Source organism: Lonchura striata, chromosome 9 (assembly GCF_050655825.1).
Source record: "Lonchura striata isolate lonStrDom1 chromosome 9, ASM5065582v1, whole genome shotgun sequence".
Taxonomy (NCBI): Eukaryota; Metazoa; Chordata; class Aves; order Passeriformes; family Estrildidae; genus Lonchura; species Lonchura striata.
Genome location: NC_140711.1, coordinates 8,760,006 through 8,775,306, shown reverse-complemented (window position 1 = coordinate 8,775,306; position 15,301 = coordinate 8,760,006). Strand labels below are relative to the sequence as shown.

The following is a 15,301-nucleotide window of genomic DNA, read 5'->3' as shown; positions in this document are numbered from 1 at the left end:
TTAGTGCCACATCCAGAAATCTTCAAAGGGATTTCATAACATATTTCAGTTGTGAGCTTGCAAGCAAACTGTTCCCTGCACCTGCTGTTACCAGTGGTAAATATTTGACATCCTGTAACTTTTTCATTTCATTCACATACTTTTAATTTCTATGTTCTCCAATCAGACAGGTTCCAAGCCCAAGACATAACTACCAAAATGTCCTCACAACAGCCAAAGGTGAATGAAATCTATACCATATTTATAGGGAAATAAACATTTACGCAACAGCTGATGACTGTCAATTATGCCAGTGCTGATTTACTCCCTTTACAGATACATGAGAGCATAATACAGGAAATTAAAAAAGCATTTGAAGCTGAGGTACAACATCAGCACAGGGCATGAACTCAACCTGCATCCAGAATTTCTGGATGAAGCAGAAGGCTGCTTAGGGCGGCATTCCAGTTATTTGGAGGAAATAATTTGTGGGGATTTGCTGGAGGGAGAGAAGATCCCGTCTCCAGGGAAAGCCCTGGCTTGGACATTTCACCAGACTGTGCTGCTGCTCAGACCTGCTCACGCACAGACAGACAGACACGCACAGACAGACACACACACACACGGGGCTGCGGGGAGAGCAACTCGCTCCTCAGCCTCATTCACACGGCCACGCCCCGCCATTCCTCAGCGCCACACCTTACACACGAGCCGCTCGGGAATGTGCTCTTTAGAGCCATTTCCATACCTCCTGTTTAAGGCCCGGGTGATCGCAGTTTTCCTGCTGCTCACGTTTTTGGGGAGCCGTGCGGATCCGTGCAGCGCCGTCCGTCCTGGGCCCGTCTCCAGCAGAGGAGGGCAGGGCCGGCCCGGGGGTCTCTCAGGTGCAGCTTCACTCCGCCGGGATTTCACAGCGCGTTCCCCGCTTGGGCACCGCATCCCGGCAGTCCGTACCCGAACCGAGCCGCAGGAGCGGGCAGGACATGCTCCCGGTGGTCCCGGTCCCCAGAGCTCCCACCTCCGGCATCCCGGGGCTGCTCCGGCTCACCGGAGCATCCTGCGCCCTCCTCCTCAGCTCCGGCACCTGCAGCCCGTGTGCCAACACAGCCCTGTGCCCATCACAGCCCTGTGCCCCTCATAGCCCTGTGCCCATCACAGCCCGTGTGCCCCTCACAGCCCGTGTGCCCATCACAGCCCTGTGCCCATCACAGCCCTGTGCCCCTCACAGCCCTGTGCCCATCACAGCCCGTGTGCCACTCACAGCCCGTGTGCCCCTCACAGCCCTGTGCCCATCAAAGCCCTGTGCCCATCACAGCCTGTGTGCCCATCACAGCCCGTGTGCCCCTCACAGCCCGTGTGCCCATCACAGCCCGTGTGCCCCTCACAGCCCGTGTGCCCCTCTTAGCCCGTGTGCCAACACAGCCCTGTGCCCCTCACAGCCCTGTGCCCCTCACAGCCCTGTGCCCATCAAAGCCCTGTGCCCATCACAGCCCTGTGCCCATCACAGCCCTGTGCCCCTCACAGCCGTGTGCCCATCACAGCCCTGTGCCCCTCACAGCCCGTGTGCCCATCACAGCCCTGTGCCCCTCACAGCCCGTGTGCCCATCACAGCCCGTGTGCCCATCACAGCCCTGTGCCCCTCACAGCCCTGTGCCCATCACAGCCCTGTGCCCCTCACAGCCCTGTGCCCATCACAGCCCTGTGCCCCTCACAGCCCCTGTGCCCATCACAGCCCTGTGCCCCTCACAGCCCTGTGCCCCTCACAGCCCGTGTGCCCATCACAGCCCTGTGCCCCTCACAGCCCTGTGCCCCTCACAGCCCTGTGCCCCTCATAGCCTGTGTGCCCCTCATAGCCCGTGTTCTCCTCACAGCCCTGTGCCCCTCACAGCCTCATGTGCCCCTCACAGCCCGTGTTCTCCTCACAGCCCTGTGCCCCTCACAGCCTCATGTGCCCCTCACAGCCCGTGTGCCCCTCATAGCCCCTGTGCCCCTCACAGCCCGTGTTCTCCTCACAGCCCTGTGCCCCTCACAGCCCCTGTGCCCCTCATAGCCTCATGTGCCCCTCATAGCCCCGTGTTCTTACAGCCCATGTGCCCCTCACAGTCCCGGGTATGAGAGAACCTTGCAGGTGGAATTGCAGAATTCAGAATCTGGACTGCTCTTAGAAAATTCGACTTTTTGCATCCAATGGAGCTGGTACACAGTAAAGGTGTCTATTTCCCTGACCAAAAAAAAAAAAAAAAAAAAAAAAAAAAAAAAAAAAAAAAAACCCCAAGGTGTAGCATTTGCATTGTCATCTGATGTTTAGGAAGGAACACTGCGTGAGACCTCTAATTAAAATTGAAACCATCAATGACGGCCAAGGTCAGCAAACCGCTATTACAACTGTGTGTGTGCCGAGTTATGGGCAAGGCCACAGGCAGCGTTTTTCAGTGTTGCTCTGCAAATATCAGGGGATGGCAGCAGTGAAAAGGGCAACAGCTACAGAGCAGGAGCAAAGGCATGGGATCTAACCTGCGGCAGGGAAGGCGCAGGGCTGCAGCCACTGCAGCACCCCACGGCTCCAGCAGCTCCAGCCAAGGGCACAAGGAGCACACAAGGAGCTCTCGAGAACACAGAAAGGCTGCTTTCCCTCCTGCCATTGGCTTCCAGGATTTGCAGGAAGTTTTCCTCCTGGCAAAACGGGCAAAGTGAAAGTCTGTGTCCCACCAAAGTGCTTTAGGAAAATTACGGATGGTAAGTGGTCAGTCCTTTGTGGAAAGGTGAGATGCAGTCAAATCCAGTGGTTTCACATGGATACCAGGACACATGGGTCCTGCTGGGACAATTACCTTCCATTCTATGCCAATCAGAAGCAGCAAAGATTCACAAGCCCTTACAGCTAATGAGCCCTCATCTATCTGTGTTTAAGCTGGATGCCTGCTCCTTATAAACACCAGAGCAGCACAGCCTGCTTCCAGTCCCATCTTAAAAGCAGAAGTTTTTATCTCTCTTCAACAAGATGCAGTGCTCCTTCTTACCAAAACCCCAATTACCAGATTGCAGACTCAAGTTAAATATTAACATGTAAAACTCTCCCTAAACCTACTTAATGCTGGGTTCATAGCTAAAGGGTTAGGAACACAGCTGAGAGCTCACTAATTGCTGACAAATGTCATCTTACACCAGTCCTATTACATAATCATGGACATTATTTAATCCCCCTGGGAAGAAGTTTAAGCAAAAAGACACCTCTCTGGTGCTTGAGATAGGACTCAAGCCATTATTGTTGCCCACTTGACAGCTAAAAATGACAGTAGCTATTAATCATCCTTCAAGATATGCCTGAGTTATGCATGTATGAGCAAAGCAGAAAAGCACTGTAGTCTGTTACTTACAAAGGTTTGGTAATTGAAGTTTTGGTTTTTTTAAAAAAACACTGAATTGGTCAAAAGTCTGTTATAACTGGAATTGCTCAGTATGCAATCAGTTCAAAAAGGAAAACAAAATTAGCAACCAGTGATCAATACTGATTCATCAGGAACCAGACTTGATTCCATCTCTGCTACTCACCACTTTTGGTGACAGACTTCTAAAAAGATGAAACAGTATTACAGTCATCCCTCTCATCATCCAAATCTGCCAAATCCCTTCTTAGATCATTCTACTTTGGATGAGAAAGTTGTTTGGGCCTATCCAGTACCTGCAGCTGTGCCTACACAGGTCCAACCATGAGTAAGACAGCCCTCAGTGTGTCCAGTAGTTGGCCCTGGCTCCTTTAACCTTCCAGTGACTTCAGCCACTGCTGCATACACCCCAGCACTCACACATACACCCTGCAGGCACCCCTGCAGCTGCTGTGGCTGTTGGTCCTCAATCTCCTGGTTAAGAATAGCTTCAAATCACTGCCTCTGTACCTGCTCCAGGAAAGGAGGATGCAAAAAGCCACATTTTCTAATTGCTATCTATTTCTCATCTTTTATCCTACATATCCTGTTTTGGAAGGACCTACAGCAACAACTTCTGCTCAAACTTTCCCCTCTCACATCTTCCCATGACCATTCTACAATGGCATCTGTAAGACACATTACAAATCTGTAAGACTGTGTCCCGGGGTGATGCTGACATTGTAGCCCCTACCGTGGGCTTTATGCCCACACACGGGTCCTGTAACTTAGGGCTGGGAGGGGGAAGCCAGGGAAATTCCTCAACACCCTGTTTGTCTTCAGATCTCACAGACTTCCCATTTCTCTCTGCTGTGAGGCCAGGAGAGTTGTGTCTTTGCTTTTAGCTAGCTCTTGTTTGTTCACTGAGGCAGGAAGTTTTCCTGGGGATATGGCTTCTTCTTTGGGAACTGTTCAGCTCTGCTGTTGTCCAAAATCCAGACCATCACTGGGAGCCCTGGCCCGGCAGGGGAGGCTGCAGGGACATCCTGCTCCAGACCTGGGACGAGCAGGACTCTAAGAATCCACCAACACTCTCCACAAGAAGAAGGTTTATTATCTAACATTTGGAAACAAGAAGCTTAATGGTGTTTGATTTCAGTTTGAAGGAAATGTACAAAGTTCAGACTCCTTCACATCTCAACTGCTTGAATAAGGTCATAGTACTCACATGCAGCATAGCCACTTTCGTGTTAAAAAGGGAGAAGGAACAAAACTGCAAGGCAAGCAAACTGAACCAAACCTGACAGGAAAAAAAATAATACTCTGTTTTATACTTCCATATAGAATAGGCTTTACTAATTTCAAAAATAATTCTGCTGAAAAGTGTAGGGCTGATTTTAGTACACAGGCTAGCAAAATATCTGTAGAATACACCTGTGTTCAACAACATGAATGACTCACTTCAAAATTGCCATCACAGCTGTCATTACTCCTTCTTCATCCCACAAGGGTTTGAGCATCTCACAGAGACACCTATTCACTTAAACCAGGGGGATGGAGGCCTTTTTCTCAAACTGCGGGATGAAATCCATCTACAGCTGAGCAGGTTTTAACTCTTCCTTTTCCAGAGCCTGCTTCCCGCTGTAACTCCCGCAACGCCGCGCTGCAGCGCACGGGGCCGCCACGCGAGGGCGCCGCCGCCCCGCCGCGCTGCGGGGATCCGCTCCCGCCCGGCCCCGGGAATTCCCGCCCGGAGCCCTTCCCTCCCTTTTCATGCAGACAGCGCACGGCAGCTCAGGCCAGGCCCTCTGGCACTCAGTGGGCAAGGAGCGCCTGGACCAAAGCTGTTACGGCTTCCTAGAAATGGAACAGAGGGGAGCACAGGGAGAAACGGAGCATCAGCACTGCGCTGGAAAATGAGCTGGATGGGGTGAGGAAGCACTGCACGGATTTCATTGAGCACAGTAGAAGTGCTCAGCATGTTTAAGCATCAGTTTCTGAATACCATGTTTAGCACACAACAAAACAGCCCACTCCTACATCGGTTTCAAGCCAAGAGCAAGATCTCAAGCTGCATTCCTTAAAGCAGCAGCTTTTAGTCCTGCTCTACCACTTGACTAAACTGTGCAACTGTTCACACCAGTGTTTCCCAGTTAGTACAGCTAATTCATCAGTGCACCCCTATAAAAAGGCTATTTATCAATTCTAAGATAAATAAATTTCCACCAATTCCTCTTTTCATTATTCAGGTAGTTACCTGTTACCTTAATCCAAATATAAATCCACTTGAAATTACAAATTGAATCATAAATTAGGTAAAACTTCAAAAGGTAATGATTAATCGACTTCAGTAATGCAGTTTGCTTATTACTTTATCTCCACAGCCAGGTCCAGGGTTTGTGAGAGTGATCTCAGCCCTGTTTCTTCCTTTACCTCTTCTGGTGGCACTGGAGAAGGATCAAGTTTTTCATTGCTGCAGATCAATACCTGAAGGGAACTGTAAGAGACATATTTACAGTGCTTCCCAGTGACAGGAGAAGAGGCAGTGGGGGCACAATCCCAGGAGGTCCTACCTCAACATAAAGTTATGGGCCTTTGCTACTTACATTGGGCAAAAGGTCCCCTTCATGTAATTTCTAAAGTCAGCTCAACTTCCAGATTCTCTCTTCCTATTTGCTCTCCAGCAAACAAGCAGTCTCTTAGACAGAAGGCTACCACTCCAATGTGGTACAAAAGCCCCAAATATTCTATTAGGATTTCTAGTTCAGTATTAATGAAATGTTTACTTGCTCCTGCCCAGACTGGGGCCCAGGACAGATTAAGTGCAGAAATTAGAAATGCAACAAGCAGCTTAACAATATCCACCTTGTTCCTGCAAACAGCTAAGGAAGTCACAACAAGCATAACACACAAAAACACAAAGAGACCCCAGAATTTTATTTAAAGAAACATGTTCAAATGCAGCATTGAAAACAGTGGAATGCCAAGAGTCAGAGAACTTATGCTGAGTTATGTTTTCTTTGACAAACTAGCACCATTGAATCACAACTCACAGACTAGTTTATTTCTAGAGGTTAAAAAACCTCCATCATTATAAAATTTCTAGGAATTCTATTAAAAATTGGTTCTCAATTTACTACTCCTACAGAGATGAAAGCAGTCTGAAGTTTTCGTATCTACTCATTGTTCAAATTACCCATAACAGACAGTTTATTCTTAAGTCTAAACATCCTAATCAAGGGGAAAAAATGTCTAAAAAGTGACCTCCACAAGTCTTTACAAACTAAACAAGTAAGAAAAATCTACTGTGTTATAAATATACACAGTACAATATGTACAAGTCTGGTCTTACAAAATAAGAGCTTCCTAGTCCATAAAAATACTAACTCAACTACAAAGTTTTCTCAGTATTTAGTCAAGCTGTCTCAAGCAGTCACCATAGCAAATTCCTAAAATACTGATTTGTACCATAGCACAGCAGCTTGAACATGTTCACAATGGGAAAGAGCCCAACATTTCACCATAAAACTGATTTCTAATTTCCCACTCAGGTTTAGTGGTACTGTTAGTGTTTGCTATCTATTTTAACATCACAAGGCCTTTACATGTTTCTAGACTGTGTTTGAACTATTCAAAGTGCTGAAAGTGCGATCAGAGAGTAGAGTTTTGTATCCCTTTTCCAGTACACCCTTCTCTGGCACTGGCAACAATAGCCAAGGGTTTCTAGGTCTGTGAGGTGCAGAAGGCACACGCTCATTTGTACATGCTCAGGGAAGTATTCACACAAACACATGCACTTTGCTTTAAGGACCATAATATTAGAAGGCTTCCTCTGAGTAAAGAAATTCAAAAATTCCTTTAAAATGCCTTAATGCAGACACCTGGAATTCGTAATGACCCTGATATTAAGTGCTTAAAGTGACAGTGAGATGGTGCTAGAAAAAAATGGAGTTTTGGCTTTAAACTTAGGCTATCAAATTATTGCTCTGGAACAGAGAAACACAAAGTCTATGCTCTCTCACTCTACCAAGCAAGGGCCAGGTTACATTCACCACATGGTTTATCACAACAGTTAACAGCATTTGTGAGCGTACACATACACATAACCCTTGGCATTTGTTCTTCTACTGAAGGCCATCTGCAGCCTGAATGAAAATAAAACTATTTGAAGAATGTTTCAAGCATTACCCTTCTGTACTCACACATGAAAATACAAGAAGAAAACTGAACTGTGCCTCTGCCAGAAAACAGATCACTGACATAAGTTAACACTGCCTCCTTTCCTTCTCCCTTCTCTACAGTGCTCTCCTATGACATGCATCATAGTAGTTTGTACTGTTAAAAATTAAGAACATATCCCTCTTGACAAAGTTGACAAGTTTTTCTAGTGGGCACATTGGCTTGCTGGAATGTTTATAATGATCCTTGCAAAACGAGGTCTGGAATGTGACATCAGCACCGTTGTACAGGATGCGGATAAAGTGTTCTTTGGGCCTCTTCCCATCCTGCCACAGCTCAAAAACTAATCTGGCAGCAAATCTGGGAAATCTGGCCTCTGTAATGCCCAAGGCACTAAGAACAGGTGACAAGGTGACATCATGTGCAGAGTAGAGGACAAACAGCTCCTCCTTCTTGCCTTCTGCAATACGCTGCAGCCTATTGACAGTCTGGTTGAGGAGAGGATGAGTAGCCAATAGTGCATACAAGAAATAAAGTTTCTTCTCCTGTCTTTCTCTCTCATCCTCCAACTGGTGTCTCTTGATTACTTTGAAGTGTTCCATACCAATGCAGCCAGCTTTGGTACATGGAAATGAGACATTATGACAGAAATAGCACAAGAGAGAATCTATTGGGTTAGAAGCTCTCAGCTGCCTGGTGGGAATACCCACAATCTTTGCCATATCCACGTATATTTTCTCCAAATTGTTGTTTTTCACCCGTAAACTGTACTGCCTGCGCTGCTCCTCTTCCAGGTAGTGGTTTCTCATGGGACAGTCACAGCTTCCTGAGCAGAAAATGGTGCTCCACTGGTGCCTCATGTTAATTTTCTTCCAGTCAAAATCTGGCAAAAAGGTGTAGAGCAGGGCCAGTGCACTCTGCAGGGTTCGGCTTTTCCCTGTGGTCTCCAAGTAGAGCTGCTTGGCTGTCCAGTCACTAGGGAGCAGTTTGTGTTTGTTGATGTAAATCTCTCGGAGCAGTTGTCCATTTCGCAAGTGTTGTACCACCCCTGAATTTTGACAGAAATTACAACACATGATGAGAATCTTTGCAGTCACACTGAAAAAAATTACAGCTAGTAGCCTTACTGATAAATTTACAAAACTGAACTTCAGTTATGATGACTGTTAAGAAAACTGTCTGAAACATGAGAAATTTTCTATTCTTCAGTATCTCTCAGATTCTAGGAACTAGCCTGAAATACAGAAAATACATTGGTTCCATAAAATTTGTTTAAATCCTCAGTGGTTTAATATTAATTCTTTGGACTAAAAAATAGACTGGTGGGGTCTAACATGATTATAAAAGTAAGGAGTTTTTGAAGACTGCACCCCAGTCAGGTTTTCAGGCCTGCAGAGAATGCTGTGCCCCTGAAAATTTATGGCAGCCAATAAAAGCACCAGCAGTCAGGACACAAATACACAAAATGTAAATTAGTGTGTAAACTCACAAAACAATCGTGAGGTGTAGCAAGTCCATCAAGCTTCCTTCTCCATCTTCCTTCAGGGAGCATTTAAATTGTTTGATAATTTATGCTACAGCTCTGCCTTTATCCAGCTGGAGGAGTGTATCCTTCTCATGTGCCAAAACCTCTACTCCAGAATCCACACCTCTCACACAAGAGCAAAGCAATAGGCATGAACCCCTTATGCACTAGAACACCTCTATGTACCTTGCTGCATGCCACAGGAGTCCCCAGATGCCAGCTCAGTGACACAGTCCATGTCTTTGTGCAATTTAGGTGGTGTCCTGCCTTGCTTTCCCCTGACACCACTTTGCAAGGCTTGGCAGTGGCCAAGGATTCCTTCCAAAGGGATCCCAGAACACACTTGGATTTGACAGGCACCAGATGTATGAAGCATTTCCATAACACAAGCACCATGTTTGTCTGCTACATCAGTATCTCCTGGAGGGGACACAGGGTCCCTTTGAATCCCAGCCCCGTCAGCAACAGAGCACCAGACCTTCCTCAGGAGGGACTGATCAAGGCTGCTTGTCACAAGGGTAACAGAGGAGTTCTGAGGTGTGAAGCCACATGAAAGAAAGGTGCTCTGACTTGCTACAAAAGAATTTAAAAGATATGCCAAGATTGACCAGTGTGTAACAGGACTGTCAAGCTATAGGACAAAGCACAGTTTCTACAACTGTTGCCACTTTTACAGCTGAGTTACATATGCCAGCATAGCTTAGGATATGACCAACATGATAAGCTTCCATAAAAAAGCATTTATGTCAACATAAAGAGAATCAGAAGATCCCTATTCAAGAAGACTTCGTTTAACAGAGCAGAGGATGAGACAGAGCTGCTAGGGGAACTCACCTGTCTGTGTAAGCTCTCCCATTTCACACAGTGAATGGCTGGGGAAGTGAGGCAGGCTGCTCAGAGAACCATCCATTTGGGCTGCAGACCCTTTGGACATATGCTTAACGAAGGCTTCAAGCTGAGGATGAGAAGGTTTCCTAGAGAGATGGAAACCAAAATGGGAAAACTTCCAAAAGCATATGGGAAAGGAGCTCGAGAGAGTCAAGTATTCCAAGTATGTCACCTCAGAAATTTCATGATGTGAGCTTATTTCCCACTGGGACAACATCTGCTCTTGCTCAGGACTTTTGCAAGTATGGAAAAGAAATCTAACTACTTACTCTCCACCAAAGAACTGTAAGGAAACATGTCTTGTCACATTAAAATTATGATACCTTTCACTAAGTATTTTAGAGCAATTTCTGGGGGTTGCTTTGAATTTAGTTACTAACACTGTTATGACTTAAAATGAAAAAAGATATTAAATAATCCTTTAAAAAACCTCCAAACCTCTCTTTTCTGAAGTACCAATGCTCTTTAACAGCACAGCCAAAGCCAGTTACAATCTAAAAGGGTTCAAATACAGTACCTTAAGCAGATGATCTTGAAGGAATTCTCAGATATTATAATGTGCAGTGCTGACCACAATTTCAGCTTTTATTTCTATTTCCTTCAGCCTCAAATCAAATAGTGTCATCTCAATTATGTGGGACTGGAAAGCAGTACCCAGTGGCCCATTAAAACTGGAATCATTGTTTGGGGTGCTGCACTTTTATCCAGGAAGAAAGAGGCCAACACTCCTGGACACTACACAAGTAAGATACCCTGCCATGAAGTAATGAATGCAGCTGGAAGAGATATTCACTAAAATATTCAAGTTAACTCACTGAAACAGAGTTCAAGTCAGTGAAAGAATACTTAAATCTTCCACACTGCACTGGAAATTTCAAATACACTACGGATTCAGCTCACTGTGGTACTGCTGCACAGAAAGCTACAGGTACCAAAAATCTCACAATGCAACCCAAAGGTAATCTGAACCTTTAAAAAATAAATCCATGATCATATTCCTACACCAGAAATGCATTACACTAAAGTGGAGACATCCTTGCTAAATGTCAGCAGTTATCAAAGGTTACACAGTCACCTCTCTAATTTTGTGCAGAAGTACATCAGAAACTGTTTGGCAACCCAACTCTGCTCCAGGTGGTTCTTGTCTGAATAGGATGTTCAGCTTGAATACAGTTATTTTCATGTTGCTTAAAAAATATATATATAAAATAAATTATGTAAAGGATTTCTTACAGAACTCTGGGATTTGTGTTTACTGCTCATATTTACATTTGTTAGAAGGATAAACTATTTTTGATATAAAAATCTCAGTCTTAAAAAGAAACCTGACTTGCAGGACACACCAGAGGGAGCAATAACACCACTAAAGCAGGAATGAGAGTCTGGAATGGAAGTTTGCTGGGACAAAGACATCCATGCTCACTTAGAAACTCTCACACACGAGAGGACCTCTTGCAGTGCTCTGCTCACAGCCTGCATATACAGGAGGGCTCATAAGAATCAGTGTCTGTCAATAGAAAGGTAGATCATATCACTTTATAAAACTTGAATTTTCCAGTATCTAATTGCTCTTCAGGAAAAAAATAATCCTGGCAGGAAAATGTTACAATTATGTCACAACTGCCGATAAGGAAAAAATGCAAAATGAGACAAAAAGCACAATGAGATCAAAAACCACATTATTTTTTTCATTTTACTTCAGATTAAAGGAAAACCAGCCAATTAATGATATTCTAATTCCACAGCTTCTCCTGTACATTGTAATTTTAACAGGGCAACTGAAGATTAGTATTTGCAAAGCAGAGAAAGGAACAAAGCCTGGTTTATGTTTCTCAAGCAGTGGAGGCTTCCTGTGGTACAACCATGCATTAGAAGCTTACTCCAGAGCCAGATGAAAATTTCCAACAGAACATTTTATACATTGCACTATTTTCACAGCCCAGCAGTGAAATCTAAAAATGGAAGAATTAAGTTGAGAAAATTAAATTACCCCCATTAGCAAATGGCTTTTTAAGCTTATTACATAGGTAGCAGCCTGAACCACCAATCTTCTAAATTTTGAATGTTATAAAACTCTACACATGAATAAAATGACAATCAAAATTTTCCTTAAACTCTGTTCATTTATTTAATAATAAATGTGAAAGAAAACTTAAATAACTGCATTATCCATTCTGCTTCTTTTGCTGCTTTGCTTACAAAAGCCTGAAAGAATTCTAATGGAATCAAATCTGTGCTGATAAAACTGCCAGCAATCACTTGTAGGAAGAAAGAAAGGGAAGAAGAAAGAAAAGTATTTATCTGTACTTTGCAAAAGGATTTTTCAGAAAAAAAAAAAATGGCAGGCAAAATAAATTAACTTTCGAGATAAAATTAGAGAAGGGACCATAAATGATTATTTTATATTCCAGTGTATTAATACAGTATATTAGTAATATTAAACTTGGAGATGCAATTTACTTACACTGTATTTAAAGTGAGCATAAGATAAGCACATGCCTTCAGAAGTGCATTATGAAATAGACTGTTGGACATCTTTTTGAATAGAAATTCTAAGGTTACTTCTTGTTAAATAGATATCCCTGTACAACTGGGCAAACAAACACCTATTTTTCTCAGCAGCAAGATCTGCAGCAGCACTCAGGCTTCCAGCTGACAAAGCATTCCCCCTCCCACCCCAAGACTTGGCTTTTTTTTAGAATATGAATCCTCCTGTTGAATTGGCCAATTTACAGATGCTGCAGGAGATGGAGTATCCAGGCAACACGGCTGAGGCTGCTGGGGCTGCTGGAGCAGGAAGCAAAGGAAATTGCTCAGTTGTACAGTTTTAAAGACTGAATTATCCTTAACATTTTATTTCCATAAGAGTAATCAGAAAATTAAAATTAACTAAAGACGTATCCTTCTGTAATTTTCCTGGCCTTACAATGGCAAGCTACCATATTTGCAAAAGGTCAGCATATAAAAACTATTTCAAATTTTGTCAGAAAATGGAACAGCGTTTCATTTAAACCAACTAACAACAGCCACACTTCCCAATTTTAACATTTGCTTCCCTTATTTAAAACCTGATAATATGCCTTTTAATGATTTTATTTGTGTACAATAGAATACATTTTATCTGTAACAAAACTGAGGATGCTTCTTTTCCCTCAAATAATTAATTCAGCTGATCTTTTTGTTATTTACAACCTAAGCTCTGGAATAATAGATCCCAGATTGAATACTCTGGTTTTCATGCACTAGCATTAAAATGGACTAACATTTAAATCCTTAATCAACATTTAAATATCATATTTGCAAAGGTCTTAAAATGCTTTAATATCACCTTTTATTGCTACACTGTAACCAGTGTACATGGAAAGAAATATTGCATAACTATTTGAACTGTATTACGTATTTCTTCCAGGAACAGAGCTGGCATCCTTCAATAAAATTTCCCTTTTCCTTGAGGAATTAATACAAAAATGCATGGCAAAAGCTGAGAGGACCAAGCTTCTCACAAGCAGTTGCAGAGCCTTCAGTGCATCATTTACTGAGTAAACGTGACCCCACCAGGCTTCAGACACACAAACATTACTTTTCTGTAATCACACAATAAAAGATTCTGCCAGCAAACTATCCCAAGAGCAAGTCCCTTTCTCTTTACTTAAAATGCAAAACATCATTTTAGAACTTCAAGCAAAAACAACATGTATTTTCTGTGAAGTTCAAATACACAAAAAAAAAAAAAGTGTGACATCAAAGGACTACTACACTGTGTGCTTTTTAGAAAACAAATAAATGGAAAAAGACACTAAACCCAGCAATAGATCAGTGTAGTCTACAGAAGAGAGCCTAAGGCAGTAGTAGCACAGTTGGGGATTATTTATCCATAAAGGTCTCATAGCTGATACATTTTTATAACAAACTCCACACCGCTCCCATGGCAGGGGCTTGGAATGAGAGGATCTCTGAGGTCCCTTCCTGCCCAAACCATTCCATGGCTCTGTAATTCCATCTCCTCCACCTCTGTCTGACTCCTTAAAGTCAGCAGAGGCCTCAGGGGACGTTTCTGCACCGGACTCTGGTCTGGATCCTACTTTGACCTCACCCCAAGTCAGATCCACACCCCCTCCAGCTCACAGTACCATACTTGTCTCATCTCCCACCTCCCAGCTTGTTTTTGTGGCAGTTTCAAAACATGTGCATATTGAACCTAAAATTTCAGTATTTGTTACTAAGCTTCTTATGATTACCATCAACACCTCTCAAAATGTCTTCAAGTATATGCTAATTAACCCAGCTAACTATAAATGATAGCAGTCTTCTGAAATCATTTTAGCATCTTCCAAAAAGTGTTTCTTCTCTCTCACATACAAACTCAGTGAAGAAACACTGCATATTTTTTACTTTTGACACTATAAATGTGAGCTACATAAGGAAAAAAAGTGTGGGATTAATTTCTTTCCCCCATAAGCAAATACTACAATGAATAGATTTTATAACATCATTAGAATAATTTTCTTGAGGAAAAAAGTATTCATTATTTGGTTCCCTCTGGAAGTTTGCATCCAGAACAATAAAAATGGTAACAATAATATTAATTGAAGTTTTAGATGGAAGAAATCTCCAAAGCATTTAATCCATTTGCTTATATTCATTCCACACTTATATATCACAATCCATAATTCACGAAACCCAAGCGTGACCTCAAGGCTACTTTGCATATCCATTAGAAGTCCACAGGGCTGTGGCATAATCTACTTAATTAATGAATTCCATCAGCTGAATGCCAAGTCAAATAAGAGCAGCCTGCATGTGAGCAGCTTGCTTATCTGATGTTGTAAGTCCAGAAAGCTTCAACAAGCCAGACTTTCCACCAGACATCCCAGCTCAAATGCACAGCAGCAAGAAACCCACAGCTCAAAGGCAGTGATTACAGATCCTGTCACACTCCCCATATAAATACGTTTACAATCAAGCTCTAAATTTACATCTCAAAGGAATATAAGCCTGACAGCCAAACACAGCAAATAACTTCCTGATGCTGAAGTAATGAATGTTCCACTCAAAACAATGGCTTAATTCTAGCTTAATTCAGTAAGGTCAGCTTTAACACATCTGGACAGAATGGTGCAGAGCCAACTCATTTAATCTTTCTTCTGCCCTAAATTAGGAGAAGAGATGCTCTTTTACATAAATTTTGTACTTGAGGAGACAAGGTCTTTCAGTGGCTGTGAGTGGTAAGGGATGTGTCATTTACACAGTGATGCTCTAATGCTTCACAAATCCGTGTGAGCCACGAGTGTTCCCCCTCTGGCCTCCCCAGAGTCTGACTGTGCCCTCTCGAGTGCTCCACTTGGTCATTCTGTGTCAAAGCCAC

The 15,301-nt window shown here is 43.4% G+C and overlaps 1 protein-coding gene across 3 annotated transcripts in view; it reads right to left on the bottom strand.

The window, feature by feature from the left end:
* Positions 1-6,260: 6,260 nt before the first annotated feature.
* The window catches only part of PXYLP1 (2-phosphoxylose phosphatase 1), a 48,047-nt gene continuing 39,006 nt past the window's right edge, over positions 6,261-15,301 (bottom strand). For all 3 annotated transcript variants that reach the window (XM_021553704.2, XM_085587112.1, XM_021553706.2), the window contains 2 exons: positions 9,883-10,022; positions 6,261-8,571 (listed from right to left, as the gene is read on the bottom strand). In XM_021553704.2, coding sequence (XP_021409379.1) covers positions 7,640-8,571; positions 9,883-10,022 — 1,072 coding nt within the window. In that variant the 3' untranslated portion in view covers positions 6,261-7,639. The remainder of the gene's footprint in view (positions 8,572-9,882; positions 10,023-15,301) is intronic.